This window comes from Megalobrama amblycephala, linkage group LG6 (assembly GCF_018812025.1).
Source record: "Megalobrama amblycephala isolate DHTTF-2021 linkage group LG6, ASM1881202v1, whole genome shotgun sequence".
Classification (NCBI taxonomy): Eukaryota; Metazoa; Chordata; class Actinopteri; order Cypriniformes; family Xenocyprididae; genus Megalobrama; species Megalobrama amblycephala.
Window position 1 is genome coordinate 21,700,116 of NC_063049.1, and position 23,551 is coordinate 21,723,666.

The 23,551-nt window shown below is 38.0% G+C and overlaps 1 protein-coding gene across 8 annotated transcripts in view; it reads right to left on the reverse strand.

The window, feature by feature from the left end:
* The window catches only part of pard3bb (par-3 family cell polarity regulator beta b), a 449,216-nt gene that overhangs the window by 311,070 nt on the left and 114,595 nt on the right, over window positions 1-23,551 (reverse strand). For all 8 annotated transcript variants that reach the window (XM_048193363.1, XM_048193369.1, XM_048193368.1 and 5 more), the window contains exon 5: window positions 4,577-4,650. In XM_048193363.1, the coding sequence (XP_048049320.1) occupies window positions 4,577-4,650 (74 nt within the window). The remainder of the gene's footprint in view (window positions 1-4,576; window positions 4,651-23,551) is intronic.

The following is a 23,551-nucleotide window of genomic DNA, read 5'->3' on the forward strand; positions in this document are numbered from 1 at the left end:
TACATAAGGCACTTATGAATGACCTACATTTTATTTTAAGGTATTCATGTTACAGTGTAATTATACATTTAGTACTGAGTGATAATAATAATAACTACATGTGCTTACTGTTATATGTTACCCATGTCTTCTTTGGACTTTTGTGTTATTTATTGTTTCTGTGCCATGATTGTAGTGTTTTGTAGTTTTTCCATGTTGATCAGTCCCTGATTGTTCCCTGGTGGTTAATCGCATTACCCCTTGTGTATGTACAGCCTTTGTGTTTCTCTTGTAGCTTGTTCCTTGCATCCATGCGTTACACTTACTATTGGGTAAGGTTTAGGATTAGGGTGTGGCTTAGGGTTAGTCGCATGTAATTATGTACAATTTATAGTAATTACTACGGTGATTACATGTAATGTGTAAAAAGGACACTGTAAAATAATGTGTTTCCAAATTTGTCTTGTGTTTCATGAATAAGAACCAATACCGTTTTGGGAAACAGGTTTGGCAGGTTAATGGCATCTGTGAGGTAATCAGTGCTTATTACTTTTGCACAGACAGAAAAACAAAGTTTACAACGTTTCTACACTTCTTCACTTTTAAAAAAATTTGTACAACTGTAGTTGTAGTTGTAAATTATTGCAAGTACAGGGACTTGGGACAGGGACAGGGACTCTGAAAGCACTCTGCAAACTGCTATAGTGAATGCTAACCAGCAATTTAGATGTTGTTAGCAGCAAGCTCATTGGCTGCAGATGCGACATGAACCAATCAGCTTTTGCCAAGTAGTTAACGCTGAGAATATCATCAGTTTGCGTTAAGGGCCCATAAGCCTGCGCCATCTAGAGTTTCATGACAGAACTAGGCTTTTTTTTCTTCTTTTTTTTTCCAAAAAAATAAAAATAAAATCTTACTGACCCTATTCGTTCCTTCATTCATTCCTATCTAGGCTGGTATAATCTAAAAAAAAATCCTGTTGTTAATCACTTTACATGTCAGACGATCTATTCTTGTCTAAGTGGGCAGATTTTGGCTTTTGAAACGTGGACCTTTATGTTAATAGTCAAAAGTCTAGCAATGCAAGAATACCCTCTCCCACATCAGAACAAGTGCAAGCAAGGCAAAACTGTACAGGCAGCAGCCCACCATCTGGCCCAAATACTTTTTCCATATTCCACTGCACAACCTATTATCTATGTATGTGTGTGTATCTGTAAAAGAGTTTGTGTGTGTGTGACAGAAAGAGAGCAGAGAACCTCCATCTCTGATGTGCCACAGGTGCTGTAAGCCCTGCAGGAAATAAAGCTCCTTAAATACAATGAAAACACAGGAGTCAGCCAGCCGACTGCTAAATGATATACAGGCGATGAAGGGAGAGATGAAGGAAGCACGGAGCAGCATAAGGGAAAAGGAAACGGGGACGGCCGCAGGTGTGAGGGCACCCAAGAAAAATGCTTTAATGTGTAATGAATATCTAAGGAAGAACAACAAAGGGAAGACGACAAAGGTCTTGTGGACAGAGACCGAGGCCGAAGCACTGGAATCAGGTTGCAGGAAGGAAGAGTCTCTTTTTGGCAATGTTTGTGAAGTGTTCCGGAACACTGATAGAGGTGTGTGAGTGTGAGCAGATTATACTCTCGAGGTTCCGCTGTCCGCTTCACATTCCTGTCACCCGGAAAGAGAGGGAGTTCCCTTAACACTGCAGGGACAGCTGGGGGTGAAAGACGCTTGGGGTCTTCCGACCCTGGAGGAAAGGAATAACCTCATCCATCTTGGTACTGAGGCTTTATCTGTCAGGTTGTGTTGAAGTTGGGTGTCGCGCTGCAGTTTTCCTGCCCATCTGAGGGTGTGCAGACAAAAGGAACGTTTTTCATCAGACACATAAATTATCTGAAAGCCCCTCTGCGCCACTTGATACTGCAGGAATGCCTCCACTCTGATCTCAGCTTTTAATAGCCGTGGAGAACACAGAACCCTCAATAAATCATACACAGGACCTAGAACCACTCAGAGTAACAGAGAAAACACTAATTAATTACCAGCATACTGTTGGCCACTTAAATCAGTCACTCAGCTACTACTAGCCTACATGTAATGGCCAATCCGCGTAGAGTGTGAAAGTTCAGTTTGACAAGATGTTAAAAGAAAAATATATTATTTTTTTTGTTTTTCACTTAGTGAAAGAAAAAAAAAACACCTGAAAAATAAGATCTAAAATAAGGTCTTTTGAATTAACAGCTTAAAACTACACTTATTAGTGTACAGACAGCTCCAGTGAGACCCTCAAAGAAGAGAATGCTTTATTGTTGGCTTTTGGGCAAGTGACACATCACAAGATCTCACATATGTGACCCAGGACCACAAAACCAGTCATAGGGGGAAATTTTTTGAAATTGAGATTTATACATCAATTGAAAGCAGTTTTCCATTGATGTATAGTTTGTTAGGATATGACAATATTTGGCCGAGATACAACTATTTGAAAATCTGAAATCTGAGGCTGCAAAAAAAATAAAAAAATAAAATAAATAAAATAAAATAAAAAAATTCAAAATATTGAGAAAATCGCCTTTAAAGTTGTCCAAATGAAGTCTTTAGCAACACATATCCACTCACAAAAATACATTTTTTATATATTTATGGTAGGAAATTTACAAAATATCTTCATGGAACATGATCTTTACTTAATATCGTAATGATTTTTGGCATAAAAGAAAAAGTGATAATTTTAACTCATACAATGTATTGTTGGCTATTGCTACAAATATACCCGTGCGACTTATGACTGGTTTTGTGGTCCAGGATCATATATAACAATATCTATCCAATGAAATACTTCAATACTTTAAAGCAGAGTAAAACTAGGGGAATAAATGTAATGATAAAAATTGAAATAATACTAAACATGTTATAAAAATAAATAAATAAATAAATACATACATAAATGTTCACACCTGAAAAATCAAAATGTAAAAATTCTCTGATATTTCAATATTGCTAAAATTAGTAAAAACTTAAGTTCAAATCACTAAAATTACTAAATTAAGTAATATTTAAAAAAGTAAATAATAAAAATGACAAAAGAACATAAAAAAATGAATTCAAAATATTTTTTAAAGAACTATAATAGTACATTAATAATACTACAATAACACTGGCCAGGATTTTAATCACAAACATTTTCCAAAAATAGTGTCATTTTGTCCCATCACTCTTTGTGTATGTAGGAGTTCAATCTGACTAAGGTGCACAAGAAGATGATTTATATAGCAAAGCCAAACCCCAGTACTGTCTATATCTACTGTAGAAAATTCATATATGTACACATACACACAGTCAAAACCCACATACAACTGGTTGTAAACCTGTGGTCAGGTATAGAGAAAGACAAGAGGGAACTGAGTAAAGCAAAAAGAAACAAAATAGAAAGACACAAAAAAAAATGAAATTCAGAACGAGAATGAGGACAGCCAGAGAGGAGTGAAAGAAAGAGAGGTGAAGTGCATTAAAGCCATCCACGATGCTCCAATAAAAGGCTCTGAATGAGCAGAGTGGTAATCATAAAAAACTCCATCTATTCTGAGCCAGTCCATTAAGCAGGCGGGGGGAGAGCGAGACAGTCCATTAAGCAGACCAGGGGGGAGAGAGAGCACGTAAGAGAGAAACAAATGGCTATACTTCACTAACTCCACAAAGCTCCATAAATGCATTCAACACACTGCAGCGATACAGCTCTGCTCATATGCCATTTCATCAGAACATTGGGGCTATTCTAGATGAGCATTTTATTGAAGGAGAAGGAGAAAAAAAAATGAGCAAATGAATGAAAATGCAACAAAAGAGGAGGGACGCTTATAAAAAAAGACAAAATAGTGAATCAATGTCTCGCTGCTGGTTTCAGTCTGGAAGCCTTAATGGAAACCTTGAGACAAAGACCTTCTGCAAAATAACCAGCAACAACAACAGCAACAAAAAACCTTTCTCCATTCTCATTAAGAATACGTTACAATGCACTGAGAACCTTCTGCTTTAAGAATGTTTTCAGCTGAATATCTTTTAAAAGGTGATGCGTGTCCGGCGACGTGATTGAAAACAGCATCAAACACCATTTGTGGCTTAGAAAACAAACTGTAGCTTTAACATATTACATTGTAACTCAACATTTTCCAAGTTTAATGTGAATGTACAGCAATGTTTAATACATTTGAAAAAATCTCAGTGATAAAGTCATTTTCCATAAGTAATCATTAACACATTAAAAACAGTGAAGACCAGTTTGGATCCTACTGATTGTTGTGTTAAGATCAGCTTGAATAATGTAGTCACGATGGCTGGATAGCAAAACTCAGCATGAAAACATCTCTTATAAGAGCAATAGGATGCAATGAGGTGCTTTTAACTGCCATATGAGCTGGACATCACCTGTATGTCCTGCTTAGATGTTCTAGATGTTTCCAGCACGGTCCATCAGGTTGTAAGTTTTTAAAGCAGCATACATTGATTGAATATTAGACATAATGGTGATCTGTAATAATAATTTTTGGCTGTTATATTCTTATGTGATGATGCTTTGAATGTGTCAGTGCGGTTTTACCATGGCTCTGCCATCTTCCATCTGAGGAGGTCCAAGAGCAGAATCGCTACTGCTCCGTACCAGCAGAGGAGTACCTGAAAAACACACATAAAATAAAATATAAAACATTAATAAAAAAAAAAAAAAAAAAAAGATTTTTATATACAACTATATATTTTTATGTTTTAGTAGAATTATATGTAGGGAAATGTACTATATAGTAGGTATATTACTGTTCAAATTTACAGATTTTAATCTAGTTCACTTTTTTTTAAAGGGGTGGTTGAATATGATTATTTTTTTTTTTTTTTTTTTTTTTTTACTTTAGTGTGTAATGTTGCTGTTAGAGCATAAACAACATCTGCAAGTTATGACGCTCAAAGTTCAAAACAAAGGGAAATACTTTCTTTTAAAGAATTTGCGGTTTTAACGGACTTCAAGAAACGTGGTAGGGACTACAACGAGCTTCTTCCCGGGTTAGTGACATTACTAACCCTAAAATTTACTTATACCCTGCCTCCGAGAACATGCAACAAAGGGAGTGAGGCCATATTGAGCTGCTTTACGCTGCATTCACATGGGGCGTTGGTGTTAACACTTGACGGAGGGTGTGTCTGAAGCTTGTGTTGACATGACCGTTATAGAGATAACATCCAATCATATTACTTTCCGGTGTTGCATGAACGCAGTTGGCTAGCGACTGCTCTAGAGTGTTTGCATAATGCGATCTGATTGGCTGACACCTGCATTGGCGCTTGAAAAGTTGAGAAATCTTCAACTTCTGCCACTTGCAACGCGAGTGAAGCGACGCGGCAGAACCCACAATTCAGTTCGGCAATGCATGACGTCACCCATTCAAAGTAAACGAGAAGCGTTAACGCCTACGCCCCGTGTGAATGCAGCATTAGAAAAGAGGAAGAGTTGTTATAGTAGAGTGTTGTTGCCATGCCATCATTTTATGCCGGACTGCTTAAATGAGGGTCAATTCAATCCTGGATTTGGATTTGACAGCACATGCTAGTCGATGAGTTGAATCAACTCCATAAATTTATCCACTAAGCATCCAGAAACATCCAGTTGTATTCTAAAAGTTGTAACTTATTCCTGATTCTCTCCATCAGTGTCCAACTCCAGTTTGAACAATGTAATTACTGACAATCGTCATTTTGGCTGCGTGAGATTCTCTAGCTTTGTTGTTGTTGAGCAACCAAAGTGTGAACTGTTAAAGCTCCGCCCTCTTCTGGAAAGCGACCAGGAGCAGCAGCTCATTTGCATTTAAAGGTGCCCTAGAATTTTTTTTAAAAAGATGTAATATAAGTCTAAGGTGTCCCCTGAATGTGTCTGTGAAGTTTCAGCTCAAAATACCCCATAGATTTTTTTTTAATTCATTTTTTTAACAGCCTATTTTGGGGCATCATTATAAATGAGCCGATTCAGGGCTACTGGCCCCTTTAATTCTCATGCTCCACGCCCACGGAGCTCGCGCTTGCCTTGAACAGTGCATAAACAAAGTTTACACAGCTAATATAACCCTCAAATGGATCTTTACAAAGTGTTCGTCATGCATACTGCATGCCTGCGTCGGATTATGTGAGTATTGTATACTGTTATATTGTTTACATTTTATTCTGAATGAATTTGAGGCTGTGCTCTATGGCTAACGGCTAATGCTACACTGTTGGAGAGATTTATAAAGAATGAAGTTGTGTTTATGCATTATATAGACTGCAAGTGTTTAAAAATGAAAATAGCGACGGCTCTTGTCTCCGTGAATACAGTAAGAAACGATGGTAACTTTAACCACATTTAACAGTACATTAGCAACATGCTAACGAAACATTTAGAAAGACAGTTTACAAATATCACTAAAAATATCATGATATCATGGATCATGTCAGTTATTATTGCTCCATCTGCCATTTTTCGCTATTGTTCTTGCTTGCTTACCTAGTCTGTTGATTCACCTGTGCAGATCCAGATGTTACTGGCTGCCCTAGTCTAATGTCTTTCATAATGTTGGGAACATGGGCTGGCATATGCAAATATTGGGGGCGTACACCCCGACTGTTACGTAACAGTCGGTGTTATGTTGAGATTCTCCTGTTCTTCGGAGGTCTTTTAAACAAATGAGATTTATATAAGGAGGAGGAAACAATGGAGTTTGAGACTCACTGTATGTCATTTCCATGTACTGAACTCTTGTTATTTGACTGTGCCAAGATAAATTCAATTTTTCATTCGAGGGCACCTTTAAAGGGACACAAAAACAGCATTTTTTGCTCACACCCAAATAGGAGCAAATATGACAAGCTATAATAAATGATCTGTGGGGTATTTTGAGCTGAAACTTCACAGACACATTCTGGGAACACCTGAGACTTATATTACATCTTGTAAAAAGAAGCATAACAGGTCTCCTTTAACTAAATTCTTACTATGTTGTTCTTCTTATATTATACATTTGGAGTCTACAGTTTAGTTGGAATGATATATTCTCCACTTAATATTCTGTGTCTCCCAGGAATACATCACATTATGAACATCATATGTTGTGACGTTTTTCATAATTATCTCCTCTTCAGCCCAGTATATTGCGTTACATGACTGGACATGAGTGTTTGTTGTCTTATCAGCTACATTCCTCCAGCTCAGAAGCAGAAGCTGACTCTGAACCTTGAGTTAAACACAGTTTACATCTCACTTATTCACACTTCAGTGGAGTAGGGGCACGTCAAGCACCCTGCAAGAGTGAGGGAGGAAAAAAACTGACAGTGTTTCAAGAAGGTTTAAGGGAATATTTTGTTCTTTTTCTGCACAGCAAACAGCGGCTGTCTGGGTGTCAGAGGCTCTGACATGACGCTTTGTAAATTCCAGTCTGCTGCCTCCCTCAAGCACGCCGCATACATTTTCAGACCTGTTGCCTTCCATCAATAGTTTAAAACACCTTTAACTGTGCAGGTGGGCAACAGTTCTCACCACACAAGACCCCATATGACTCTCTGCTGATATTTCAACTGAATAAAATGAGAGATAAAAATACCCAAAATTGGTTACCTCGTTGCTAAAATATAAAAGGAAGCTATAGGCCTACACTTTCATGTTTAAATTATATGACTAATAAGGAGAAAAAGACTTTCCTTAGTACAGCAGGGGGTCAGCAGTGTGCCCAGCCTAACTCATCTTAGAGTCTCCATTCAAACCTGAACATTCTCACAATCTCTAAACTCACTCTCCACTGCCTACTAAGGCTCAGGATCTACGGGATAAAAGTCCCCAGGGCTGCCCCTCGGCCTTGCTTTCAACACAACTATAAGGAGACACATTCTCTTCAAGACCTCCAGCTGTTCAGAGAGACAGCCAGTGTGCTGCTCCTCTCCATTCAGTCAATTACGTCTAACAACCAGCCCAACAGAGGAGCATGACTTCATAATCCAGTAGAATGATCCTAATATAACGGCTCATGGGCATGAATACAGATAAACAATTTTAATAAAGGAACATGTAAACTAAAAGAGAGGACATTGTGTTAACCACTGGACTGTGCTCTAATCCATGATCTATCCAATGCTCTATATTGCAGATGAACCAATATAGAAATATCAGTCATTAAAGGGTTAGTTCACCCAAAAATGAAAATAATGTCATTAATTACTTACCCTCATGTCGTTTCACACCCATAAGTCCTCCGTTAATCTTCAGAACACAAATTAAGATATTTTTGTTGAAATCCAATGGCTCAGTGAGGCCTCCATAGCCAGCAATGACATTTCCTCTCTCAAGATCCATTCATGTACTAAAAACATATTTAAATCAGTTCATGTGAGTACAGTGGTTCAATATTAATATTATAAAGCGACGAGAATATTTTTGGTGCGCCAAAAAAAACAAAATAACTTATTTAGTGATGGCCGATTTCAAAACACTGCTTCAGGAAGATTCGGAGTGTTATGAATCTTCTGTGTCGAATCATGATTCGGATCGCGTGTCAAACCGCCAAACTGCTGAAATCACGTGACTTTGGCGCTCCGAACAGCTGATTCGATACATGGATTCATAACGCTCCGAAGCTTCATGAAGCAGTGTTTTGAAATCGGTCATCTCTATTTAAGTCGTTATTTTATTTTTTTGGCACACCAAAAATATTCTTGTCGCTTTATAATATTAATATTGAACCACTGTACTCACATGAACTTATTCAAACATGTTTTTAGTACATTAATGGATCTTGAGAGAGGAAATGTCATTGCTCCCTATGCAGGCCTCACAGAGCCATCAGATTTCAACAAAATATTTTAATTTGCATTCCGAAGATTAACGAAGGTCTTACGGGTGTGGAACGGCATGAGAGTGAGTAATAAATGACATTATTTTCTTTTTTGGGTGAACTAACCCTTTAATGTTATAGCCAATTGACAGCAGCAGGTTTATTAGGCTGCCGTCACTTTAAGACCTGATATACATGACGCAGATCAGACACAATAGATTTTCTCCCAAATCTTTACAGTTATTTAAGTTTTTAACTCATTTTAACTAAGATGAGGATGCTTATGAGAATACTTGCCAAAGACAGGCATTTTGACATAATGTGTTTAGTGTCCGTTCCTGCGATATAAGAAGCAAAAGAGACCTCAATGCAGTTCTGGCACACTGTCTGTGAAGCGACTTCCTGTGCACATATTTTAAGTGTATGTGTTTACAGAAAGCCGCCTCACAGACAAAGCGCTAGAACCGCACTGAGTTTGTGTTAAACAGTAAAAAAATTAATGTGTTAATAATTAATGTGTTAAGACATCCCTAAATATAATCCAAAAAATAAAATATAAATATCCCCTTTCAAATAATATATTAACATTGTGAATTATTATATTATATTATATTATATTATATTATATTATATTATATTATATTATATTATATTATATTATATTATATTATATTATGTTATATGAGACTAAACAACTAATTTAGACCGTCAAAGCAGGAATATGTTGTTTGAAGAATTAGATGGTGTAATTACAACATCTACCAACGGACCCCGGGTGTGCAGCCGTGCTCCATACTCTTTTGTTCCTATATGACTTCCTGTATTATAAGATTATTTCCTTTCTTTTCATTCTCCTGTAGAAAGAATAAAGTTCTTCCTCAAGCAGGAATTAAATTCAGATGGCAATCACCCAAAGAGACAGTGAAAAGGAACTGAACCATGGCTGTGGATTTATGAAACCGTCATCCTGAGTTTTTCTCATCATCAGACAGAAAAAAAAGCAGACAGTGAGAGTGAGAGAGAAAGAGAAAAAGATACAGCCAGACAGAACTGTAAGGATCTCCACTGGCGGTCGAAAGGGCCTTCCTGTGGGGCTTGTCTCTGTCAGAGAGTGTGTGGATCTCTGCTATAAGCTATTCTAATCAAAACACTTCAATACAAAGCACTGACACCCTGAACAAATGAGTCACAGTAAGACTGACAATAAAACAGAATGAGAACAACTATTTACAGTAACCACTATAAATAAAATCAAATTCAAAGTCTGAGTATCACCCATATAAAGAAGCTTAGGTCAACATTAAAGGTGAAGTGTGTCATTTAATTAATTATTTATTTATTTTTAAATGTAAAAATACTCCTATCCCAAGTCATTGTGCACATACAAATATACAGAATTAATTTGATTCTAATGGAAAGTGTAAATATTGCAGCTCTGTAGTTTGTTTGCCTTTAAAAAACACTTCAACAAAGCTGTATCCTATGCTATTTTCTCCTAAATTCAAGTTAATTATAGTCAAAGTGTCTTGAAAAAACAAGAAGAAAAACACTTTTCATTCTCATTTTCCTCCCTTTCGCAGACCCTCATAATTAATTCAACCGTTTTTGATACTGTACCTTTAAGATGTCTAAATAGCCTCTGTTCTGATTGGCCAGACTTTTTTGCATTGGGTAAAATTCACACTGTATTTAAATCACGATGGACCAATTTATGAATAATAGGTGTTCATATGTGAATACAGGTGATTACTGATTTCCATGTCTCCTTTGAAACTCACTGCAAAAAAAAAAAAGGAAGAAAAAAAAAAAGTAAATACTCAGTATTTCTGTCTTGTTTTTCATTACAAATATCTAAACATGCTTAAATGAAGATACATTTACTTGAGAAGCAAAATTACTTAAGATATTAAGATTCTGGTTTTCTGAAAAAATGTATCAAAATATCTGCCAAAAAAAAAAAAAATGTATTTAAAGGGAAAGTTCACACAAAAATGAACATTATCCCATGATTTACTCACCCTCAAGCCATTCTGGGTGTATACGACTATCTTCTTTCAGACAAACGCAATCAGAGTTATATTAAAATATATTCTGGCTTTTCCAAGCACTATAATGGTAGTAAATGGCCATTATTTGAAGCCCAAAAAGTGCATCCATCCATCATAAAAGTAATCCATACGGCTCCAGGGGGTTAATAAAGGCCTTCAGAAGCAAAGCAATGGGTTTTTGTGAGAAAAATATCCATATTCAAGACTTTATAAACTATAATAACTGGCTTTCAGCAACAGCCGTACGTGAGTCTAGTTCTGGCGGAAGAGTGAACTCTGACCCGATGCATATTGACAAACGTAGAAGCACAGAGGCAGAGGATAGAGCAAAACAAAACACCGGTCACGAATTAGAAGTCTAAAATGAGAATTTTTAAAGCGAAATGTCAGAAGAATTTGATATTAAGAGAAGAGGAGATTGAGTCAACCCTATTAGTTTGAACCGTGAGAGGCGTCTACTCTCACCTAAGCTTATGCTACTCCTACATCCTATGTCATATGTTGGGTCAGAGGTCACTCGTCCACCGAAACTCAACTTGCGTATAGCCATTGTCGGAAGTTTATGGATATTGGATATATGGATATTTTTCTTACAAAAACCAATCGCTTCACTTCAGAAGGCATTTATTAACCCCCTGGCGCCATGTGGATTACTTTTATGATGGATGGATGCATGCACTTTTTTGGGCTTCAAAATCTTGATTGGCATTCATTACCATTATAAAGTTTGGAAGAGCCAGGATATTTTTTAATATAACTCTGATTGTGTTCGTCTGAAACAAGATAGTCATATACACCTAGGATGGCTTGAGGGTGAGTAAATCATGGGATAATGTTCTGGGATTTCTGGGTGAACTATCCCTTTAAAGAGAATTTTCTTTCTTGATTTCAGCAAAAACTTACTTAATTTTGACAAATCTTTAAGAAAAAAAAGACATCTTATGTAATTTTGCTTCTCAAGTAAATGCATCTTAATTTAAGAGTGTTTAGATATTTTTAATAGTAAACAAGACAAAAATACTGAATAATACCCCTTTTCCACCAAGGCCGTTTGAGTGCTGGTTCGAAGCCAGAGCCTAGTTTCAAATCAGTTCTTTGTCTTTCGACACACAAAGCACCAGCTCTGAACCAGGAAAAGTGGTTCGTAAGTAGCACCAAAACATTGCTGGGCTAGAAGTAAGAACCGCTTGCGTCAGGGGCTGGGGGCGGGGTTACCGTGACCAACAAGACACCCGTGACCGCCATTTTTGAAATAGCAGCTAATCGAGCTAATAGCAGCTCGATTGTAATCTCCGTCTATATACAAATTACGGTGAGCCGTGTTTGGATGTCGATGTAGGTTCGCAAAGCCATGAGCATCAACAGTAGTGAAACATCCACGATTGTTGATAGAAGGCTTGTTCGAGATGCATCGGAGCAGCACGGGCCAATTTGGCGGGTGCCGCGGATCCGCGGGAGCGTTTGTAGAACATACGACTTCTCGTGCTTTTGGATCGTTCTCGCGGAGCTTTGATGTCATGCGCCGATCGCTATGCGAGAAGCCGATGCATCTCAAACAAGCCTGGTGTGTTTGTGTTTGCCGCTGCAGTGCTAGCTTTGCTGTGAAATATGAGACGTATACAGTGACGTAAGACCTGGCTCTGTGCTTGCTCTCTAGCCTGTGGAAAGGCAAACCGGTTCTTAGAAGGCTCGTTAGTTGAACCAACTCCGAACTGGCACTAGCACTAGCTCTGAACTAGCACCCAGTTCGTGCTGGTGGAAAGGGGGTATAAGAAAACCATTTTTGCAGTGATTTTGCTGCCTACTTCCTATCTACTTCAACCCATCAGCCCATTTCTCAATGTTCTAGATCTAAAAGACGGCTGAGTTAAGCACCTTTCCATCATCATATGAACAGTGGAATCTATGTTCAGCAGCCCTCCATTAAGCATCAGAGTTAAGCAGCTATGTCCTGCAATGACAAGGAACAAGAGTGAACACCTTAAGCACAATTAGAAAGACTGGCCTTCCTTCTCATAGTTCCTCAGCATCCATCACTCTCAGTCATGAGCGATTAGCCTTGCGTGATGGTTTCACTGGATGTGCGCAAGACTCCATCTTTGACTGATTTGGCAGCACTAGCTTATTCCTCATTCTCAGATCATGCTGCTCCATTTCCTATTGGTCAGACAAGAGCCGAAGGCTATTAAAGTAGAGGGTAAAGGATGGCGTGTCAGCAACATGATGAGTGTAGATTTAGACTCACGGGATCAAGGCAGATGGAGACAAGAGGGACGTTCTGCTCCGTGGTCTAAAACTGTAGACCTGAGGGTCTTTACTCATCACTGTTTCTCTTCATCTTTATCTCTTGATTGTTGAATTACTTACTTTTACTTATATACTGTTGGTTATGTGTACAAATACAAGAGAAGTGAAGACCGTGGAATACAGTCAATTGTGAAAATCATGTGCATCTAATATCCCCCAGACTTGCCTTTATCAGAATAATTTTGTGCCATGTAAAAACAGTCAATGATGAGCTGCCAGCTCAGAATAAAAGGATCTGACGGGTCAGTGAGGATATAATGAAAAGCTAAAATGATACTACAGACTCAGCCTTAGGATATCAAACCCCTGGGGTCTCACCAAGCCCACAGAAAATGTATAGACATATGTCAAAAATATTTGTAGGGTCAAGTATTGATCCTGATTGAAAGAACACCCTGGATGCACTTAAATCTGGAGCTATTGATGAAACCCAACCAAAATCAATGTTCTTTTCAATGTCATCATACACAATGTGTTTTAGGGAAAGAGGTGGGCACTGTGTTTGTGTGTGTGTGGGGGGGGGGGGATACTAAAATCTTGCACCATATTGATAGAAAAAAAAAAACTTATTTAAGTTACTAACTGGCACTTAAAGGTCCCATGGCATGAAAATTTCACTTTATGGAGGTTTTTTAACATTAATATGAGCATATGGTCCCCCAGTGGCTAGAAAAGGCGATGGATGTAAACCGAGCCCTGGGTATTTTGCTTTGCATTTGAGAAAATGAAAGCTCAGATGGCCCAATCTGGAATCTTCCCTATATGTCGTCATATGGGGAAAGGTTACCTCCCCTTTCTCTGCTTTGCCTGCCCATGAGAAAATGAGCAACTACAGTGACATTTGAGCACTTTTTTTTTTCAGAGACATCATGGCTTGTAAACGAGCGAAGCATGGCAGTTGCTCAGTGTTTGGATGTACAAATGAACACCGAAGTATTTTTTTTAGTTCCTTCATCCGAGCCTATGAAGAAACAGTGGGTTAATTTTATTTTCTCTGGTAATGCGCCGATACAACTTCCCATAGTTTTGTATGTCTGCGCCACACATTTCACTGACGACTGTTTCCTCAACGTGGGCCAATACAGCCCAGTTACTGTCGCTAATGTAAAGGTAGACAGCATCAAGTATGCGTGTGAATACACACACTGTAATGCGAGTGTTGTACATTTCTTTGTTGTTTGGATAACCGTACTGCTGTTGGTGTTATGGCGCACGCGATATCCACATTTGATGCTTGATGTAATTGTAATAAGAAAGATTGTAAAAACTTTTAAGATTTATGAAATATAAAATATGTAAACAAATAAATGATGTTGGCATTGTAGCACATTTTCCATAACAGCACCTATCCAAAAAAGGTATTTGTAATAATGGCAGAGGACTAATTTAGTTGCGCTGGTTAGTGTCTATAGCTGATAATTATATATATAATATATATACGATAGCAAATCAGAGCAACATGAAGAGCCAACAATGTAGGCTAGCATTAGCTACATGATAACTGTAACAGCATACATAAACCAACTAAAGTACCGTATCCTGACACAATGTTTTAAATTAACCATTCGGAGACGTCCTGCTGTAGCTGCTGAGTTGCAACTTCTACATCCGGATCGAAAGCTGGAACGACTGCGTGTCTACAAGCCATTGCGATACATCTACTGTCAACATCAGCACATGGTACCGTAGCCGCAAGCTGGTTAAGGCCACACCCACCCTCCACCTTGCCCCGCCTCTCTCCTCCTCATTAGCATTTAAAGCTACAGACCCAGAAACGGCACGTCCTGAGGAAAGCTCATTGTGGGACTGGCTTGTAGTGGCTGAAATTCTGTACCAAGGCTGAATTTCGAGAAAGAGACTTCAGATACAGTACTAGGGACCACTTAGGCCTATATAAAACCATCCAAAAAGTAGCATGACATGGGACCTTTAAGGAATACTAGCATACTGAATACTGTGATGTGTGCTTTTTTATAGGCTACTATTTTACAATAGTAAGTAAAATAGACTGCATTATGTAAGAAATGGGTCGCTGAATTATTTGAAAAATAATGCACACTCAAGACATTGTTCAAATGTTTTATTTCAAAACATTCGCTAGGTTTTTGTCTTTAAAACGTTCTTCAGTGTAGGGCTAATTTCTTACGCATCTCATTCTCATCCCAAGCCTCCATTGCTAATTCCAAAATGTCATTTTAGAGCTAGTAACAGAGGCTTGAGCCATTGATATGCAGACTAATGCAGTTATTAGAGAAAGAGATTGAATAATTAAGCGTGTGTGAATTACCTCAGTCTGTGTGTCTCTCAATAGTGTTCAGCAGCAACGTCTCTACTAATAGTGAATTGCTTCAAGAACAGTGACGTTACTACCTTGCTACTGAGAAATGTCATGTAGCTTTTCAGTTGCAAAACTGATAAAGTCACAGGCAGAGCTGACAACAAGTTTCTATGCGCGTGTATATAAGAGAGAGATCTTGAGAAATAGAGAATGCTTTCCATAGACAATAAAACAATTTAGTGGGGAAAAACATGGAATTAGTTTGACATTTTTATCATATTGCTAGTTATGTTTATTTACTTGGTCAGTGTCTTTGTGGGTTTTGGTTTGTTTGCTGTTGTTTTAGGCCAATTTATCACCCATTTACCCCTCTCGACAACCTAAGGGGGAAAAAAACCTGTCCAGGACCTTGGTCGGTTCCAATGTTCCACACAGATTATTTTAACTTTACAGATAAAATCTTAATCTTCTCGATCTGTTCGCCGACACATCAGGGCCGCCTTGACGATATCAAACATGTCTGATATTTAGAATTTTAAATCTGGATGATTATGACTATGATTACCTCAGTACTTTCTCAATAACCAATGAGAGACAAGTCTAGAAGGAGATGGAGGTAAATGACAGAACTTCTGAAACGGCGACCTCAAAACAAGATGCTGTTTGGCTCCATTGGACAGTGGAGATGGAGGAATGGCTTGTGGGAGTGTGGCAACAACACAACTGCCTTTATAACGTGTCATTGAAAACGTACAACAAACGCACAGACAAAGAGAAGAGCTAGAGAGAAATCGCCTTGGTTTTCCCGGCTAAGTGTAGAAAGCTGCTAGCGCTATAAGCTAACATTCTGGTGGTGTTGCAAAGCAACTGTAAACATTTTAGCCGTTGAGACAAATTTTAGTTAGCATAGTGTGCAATGGTGGACAGTAACGAAGTATTTTTACATTTTACTTTTTTTTCTTTTTCTTTTTTTACATTTTTCAAGTATCTGTGCTTTACTTGAGTTTTTTTTTTTTTTTTAGCAACTTTTCCTTTAATTTCACTACATTCCAAAGCATAAAATCATACTTTTTACTCAACTACATTTCATAAAACATATCGTTACTCCTTGTTTTAAAATGAAGAAATCGTCACATGATCAGAGACGGAAAAGCAGTGTCCGATTCGTGCACAAACTGACATAGACTGCATAAACTGAATAGGTTCACAAATCACATCAACAATTACTTCGCAAATTGGACTGATGTTCTCGAGTCAATAAATCATTGATTCAATGATCCGTTCAGAGCGACTCTCCATTGAATGAATTTACATGTCTGACTGAAAATTAGCCAAGAACTGGGGGATCCTCTGAGTGCGTGCTGATGGTGAAAAGTAAGTTAGCCTACTAATGTTGAATTTTAGGATGAATTATTGTAACTGAAAATCATATTTATGTCAGTTGTTTTTGAACTAAATCTGCTGTAAAGGGCGATCTGTTTAAGCCCACTGAAATGCTTTAATGCGACATGTCCACATCAATGTGTCTACAGATCGCGATCTCGATTCAAACAGATCCAATCACATTTTAAAACTAACGTGACGCTTCAAATAGCGGTTGTATCGATTACATCGTTACGGCACTAGGGGGCGACAAGTGACTGTTAAAATGTATTTGACATTGAATGATTCATTCAAAAGATTTGTTCAAAAACACTGATTCATCCAGTAATGAAACAAGTGAAATAGTTATGAGTTATAAATAGTTATAAATATACTGCGGCAATTAATATTTTGTCCTCTAGTAAATAATTATATGCAATTTTGTTTAGTTGTCTATTGAGAATCATGGGAGAATCATGATTTCTATTTGAAAGAAACAAATAAAAATCTTGATTCATTTTATCCAGAATCGTGCAACTCTAACACAAATTAAAATAACAAATGCACATTCATCTTCCCCGCTGCTGCAACAATTTTTTAAAATGTTATGTATTTAGCCCTATATGTTTCGTCAGTTTTTATATTGTTTGTCAACACACATACATATTAGCCTATATATCTGCATCCACTAATCTTCCATCCATACTGACTAGTGCTGGCTATTTGACAATTCATAATGATTCATAATTATTTTGAGCAATAGGATTATATAAAATATATAATATAAAATTAAATTATATAAGTGGCCTATATAAAATTACAAAATAAACATTCAATCAATCAGTACTTTTTTACTTAAGTACATTAAAAATCAAGTACTTTTGTACTTCCACTCAAGTAAAATTGAAAAGGAGCACTAAATACTTTCACTTGAGTCATATTTTATGATACGTATCTGTACTTTTACTCAAGTACTTGATTTGTGTACTTCGTCCACCACTAGTAGTGTGTGATGTGTCACGATTTTAAAATCTTGTATGTGTACGTTTAATATTTCAGAGAAGAAGATCTGTAAAGACTTTCCTTATGTACGTGATGCAACCAGATTTCATAATGAGTTAGCATTTAAAAACTCCTGTATTCTGACCTTGACTTAATGCAACTGCTAAGATCATAAAACCAAAATGTAGGCTGTTATTCATGGAAAATCCCCTCGGCTGTACCTCTCAGCTTTCCGTCTGATTAAACACAGAATAGACATCCTGACTTCCACCAGAACTCAGATGATGTACAGATGTCTTAATTTACAGTTACAGCCTGTCAATGAAGACAATGTTTTGTGCGCGCACTGTTAGTCCAGTTTAACGACATTTTACAAGATTTCTGCACATCAACATAGAGCCCCATGAACTATGGGAGTTTAGAGTGAGGCCATGGAACAATTCCTAAACATGTCAGAGATGATAAAAGCGTACAGGTTCGTCTGTGTAAAAGATAACCCCTCTGCCAGACATCCACACGCAGATCTTAACCACAAGGCCTCAGGTGACACTTGCCAGACGTCCTACAGTGGAAAAAGGCCTCTGAGCTAAACCATGTACTTCCTCTCTCCTTCATCTGACTCGTCTTAAATCACAATCAGTCGCCCTCTCTCTCCTGCTGTCTGTCTTTCGTGCCGTCCTATTTCTTTCCTTCGCATCCCTGCTTTTTCATCCCTCGTTCTCTCCCCCTGGCCCATCTCACGCCTGACAGCATGACAAATGCTGCGTTAGACACTCTGCTGCCATGTGGCCTGTTTCGGATTAGGCAGGAGATTGCGGCGGAGATGTTTACACTGTCCATCAGTGCCGGTACTTCAGCAGACTGCAAGGTCAGGATGGAAGAGAGAGACCTGTGCACACGGTCAATGGGGAGAGGTTGCGAGTGCCAGAGGTAATTTAAAACAGCAACTCCTGAGGGACACATTACCCACAAGACCAACAAAGAGACACAAAGGTTAGAGACAGCGTCAATCAGAACAACATGGAGAAGCTTGAAAGAACTGAGCGACATATCTCGAAACATATCTGAAGGCACCATCTTGATTTTTGAGTGAACTATACCTTTAATTACTGGTGTTTATCACTATATTTTCAATTTTAATGTATTACCATTTTCCTTATTTAATATTAAGTCAAGACATTACAACTATGAAACTAACAGTGTCTTATTAAACTGCCTTATATTTTAGCTTCCACCCTTTGTCTGCTGGATATTACAGGTCTAAACTCTCTTGAAATTCTCTCACCAACCTTAATTTTGTATCAGTATCCACATATTTTGCTTTGTAAAGAAGGTAGTATTTATCTGCTATCAAATACAAAAATCTGAAAATTTTGCTTTATGAATCCAACATGTCATCCATTTAACAGATTTACTCTCAAAGTCTGAATGCTTTGCAATTCAGATTAATCAAATTTGCAATTCAGATTAATCAAATAACATTTGTCCCAGTGTTTGAGTTTTATTAAAACCAACAGATTTCTTTTAGTTATGTCCAAAAGTTCTTTCTTTTAGTAATAAGGTCACATTAAAACAGAAGACTTAGAAAAATGTCTATTTATTATTTTTAAAAGCATTTTATGTGTAGATTTTATCGTTTTATCCTTTTTTTTCCCTCCATATTTTAAACTATAACTTGTAAACAGAATATTTTTATATTTACCAAGCTTTAATTTTGTCATTTACCAAGCTCTAATTTTGTCAAATTATGTAAGAAGTTTGAAAATATACCGATCAGGTATATTTATAAATATACCACATTATAACCACATTCTTAATATTGTGTTGGTCCACCTTTTGCTGGCAAAAATAACCGTGACCCGTCAAGGCATGGACTCCGCCAAGACCCCTGAAGGTGTGCTGTGGTATCTAGCACCAAGATGTTAGCAGCAGATCCTTTAAGTCCTGTTAATTGTGAGGTGGAGCCTCCATGGATTGGACTTGTTTGTTCAGCACATCCCACAGATGCTCATTTGATTGAGATCTGGGGAATTTGGAAGCCAAGTCAAAACCTCAAACGCGTTGTTGTGCTCTTCAAACCATTTCTGAACCATTTTTGCTTTGTGGCAGGACGCATTATCCTGCTGCAGCGTTTCCCATACATGAAACACTATGGCGGCCCGCCACAGTCTCAAATTAGGCCTGTTGCGATATTTAAATAACCAATTGATAATTGCGCTCTTTTATACGGCAAAAAATGGGAGTAATAGAGCAAAAGAAATAGACTAGCACCAATTAAGTTTTTGTGTACTATATTCAAAGTCATCTGAAGCCATTTCATAGGTTCAATGAGGGACAGAAGAATATGTACATCGTTCAATTTAAGTTCAAGGAAACTCGTCTTCCCTCTGCTGCAGCTGTCAATCATTCTCTGTTCAGCACTCAAACAGCGCGTCACGTTCGGTAATGACAGCCAGCACGGTAAAATAACTGGAATTTAAAAGTGAGAAGAAACATATGATCAATAAACTCTTAGATGTAGATATACACAGGGATTGTCTTTGTGCCGTGAACTTTTCAACGCGCAGCGCAGCGTAACTGCGCGCTGTGACTCCATATTGCTTTAAGCACATCATTCTGCTCCCGGGATGCGCATAAGCGGTTTGTGTTTTGAAGCATTTCATATTATCATGCCTATTAATCGGCATCATATTGTGCCGATTATTAATAGCCTATTTTGTTCTGTCGTATCTATCATATCTTGTTGCCCCATTAAAAAGCTGCACAATACATTTAAAATAAACGTCTTAGTCTTCCATTATTGTAAATACATATCTAATTCTTTACATTCACATATAAATATAAATCTAATATACTGTAAATAGTTTTTTTTCATTTCATAAGAATACAAATAGTAATTTTAAACTTTTTATTAACATATTTAGATTTTTATAAAATTGCTGTGCAAAGTTTTTTTTTTCTTCAAGAATTAGGCTAGCATAGTTTTTGCTGCTGAATTGTATAGTCACCTAGATGTTATTTATTTTTATTTTTATTTTTTTTTATTTTTTTTGGTCAGCTTATAATTAAATATTTTGATTCATTTTTTTATTTTTCTCTATAATGAAGTAGTGTGTTTAGTGCATTCTGGATTGTGTTTAACAAATCAAAGAGTGTCCATTAGTTCCACAAATACAGATGTATAGATACAGGCCTCCACTAATTATTGTAGAAATAAATTAATTCCCTTTTGCTACATATTTTAATGGTTTAAATGTATCCTCTACATGTTTGACCACTTATGAACTATCATTTAGCCTACTATATGTTGTGTATGTGACTAATGTGCCCTACCATCACCAATAAATAAATTACTTTTAGAGCACAAAATTGTTTACAAGAGAACAAATTTCTTCATTGATCAAGTCACTTAATTTTGCACTCAGAATGCACCAGATTTATGCATTTAAATTTAAAATGAACCCCCCTAGAGGGACCGATGTCCACCCACCACAGTCACACAAAATCCTGTGGGAAACACTGCTGCTGAAAGAGGCCATGGAATACCGTTTCCATGAATGGGTGTACATGGTCTGCAACAATGCTTAGGTAAGTGGTACGTGTCAAAGTAACATCCACATGGATGGCAGGACCCAAGGTTTCCCAGCAGAACATTGCCCAAAGCATCACACTGCCTCCGCTGGCTTGCCTTCTTCCCGTAGTGCATCCTGGTGCCATGTGTTCCCCAGGTAAGTGACAGACACGCACCCGGCCATCCCATGATGTAAAAGAAAACGTGATTCATCAGACCAGGCCACCTTTTTCCATTGCTATGTGGTCCAGTTCTGATGCTCATGAGCCCACTGTTGGCTCTTTCGGCAGTGGACAGGGGTCAGCATGGGCACCCTGACTGGTCTGCGGCTATGATGAGCCTCATACGCAACAAACTGCAATGCAATGTGTATTCTGACACCTTTCTATCAGAACCAGCATTGACTTCTTGAGCAATTTGAGCTACAGTAGCTGTATCTGTTGGATCAAACCAGCCTTCGTTCCCCACGTGGATCAATGAGCCTTGGCCGCCCATGACCCTGTTGCCGGTTCACCACTGTTTCTTCCTTGGACCACTTTTGATAGATACTGACCACTGCAGACCGGGAACACCCCACAAGAGCTGCAGTTTTGAAGACGCTCTGACCCAGTCATCTAGCCATCACAATTTGGCCCTTGTCAAACTCGTTTTTTCCCTGCTTCTAAAGGCTGATTTATACTTCTGCGTCGAGTGTACACCATAGGCTGTGTGTACCACGCGTAGCCTACGATGTAGCCTGACGTGCACCTCTTCGCAAATGTAACAACGCATCAATTCTATGTGGACTGCAAGTGCTGTGATTGGTCTGCTAGAATCAGGTCAAAAAACTGCCACGGACACTTGGAGAAGAGCGAGCGTTTTCAACTTCCATAGGAATTAAAAAATGCTCTGTTTCAGAGGACACTGCCTACTAGTGGTCTGCATGCACGTCGACGCAGACAATGACGCAGAAGTATAAATGAAAACAGACACATAGCCTACGGCACAGAGGCTCCAGCGCAGTCCGACGTATAAATCAGCCTTAACACATCAACTTTGAAGACAAAATGTTCACTTGCTGCCTAATATATTCCATCCACTAACAGGTGCCGTGATGAAGAGATAGTCAGTGTTATTCACTTCACCTGTCAGTCGTCATAATGTTATGGCTGATCGGTGTATTGTAAAAATTGTGTGGATTTATGATACATAAATTGTATAAATTGTAATTTCCACCACAATGCTATTGAACATAATACATGATTTGAGATTTGATGGAAATGAGACGTGGTGGAAATGTTCATGACTTTCCAAAAAAAAAAAAAATGTAATGATTAATATCCTGTTGGACATTGTTAACAGATTAATTAAACAAACTAGTGAGAGTTTGAAAAGTGTTTAGAGAGTTTATTTATAAAAATGTCCACAAGGCCAAAAGTGCCCATAGTTGAAGAAACACCCATAAGCTCTGAACTGCGCTAGTAATTATTCAGCAGCCCAACAATGTCACTTCCTCTCAAAATGAGCATTTCCAATTTTCACATGCCAACTATTTCCAACTGAAGAATGCAGAGCAACTTTAGCGTTTCTCCAACTTAATATTAAAAGTGAGCCCCATGAGTGATGAGAACTGTCTAACGGCCGCTCCAGTGTGACAAACTAATTAAAGTCTTTCAACTAAAGTCTTTTTCATGCTTTAACTCAAGCATTCTAATGCCAAACATTTAACGTGCTGAATGTTTAAATGTGTCTGAAAGACACAACCTCTCCCTCCCAACAGCTCACGTCTCATTAGATATCACTGAAATAGATGTGGAACAACCACAAGCATGTCTGCTGTAATAAAACAAACAATGTCACTTTCTAGCAGAAGATAAGCAATGAATTAAATACTGCAGTTCAGTCAACAGACAAAAAGAAGAAACGCTTAATATGTCTAATGTCCTGACCAGAACCAGAGCTGCCGAATGAACCTTCTGCCAAACTACACCGATGAAAACATTTCAAGCACACTATGAAGTGCATAGGATGTGAGCATGTGGGGAAAACTGTGTGTATTCACTGACAGACTCCAGATGACACTGCTGGTCTCAATAGACCTCTGGGCATACTTATCAAAGCAGACATCACTAGTGCAAACATATGTGTGCTAAACAGCCCACAGTGCCATAACAACATCCCTTCA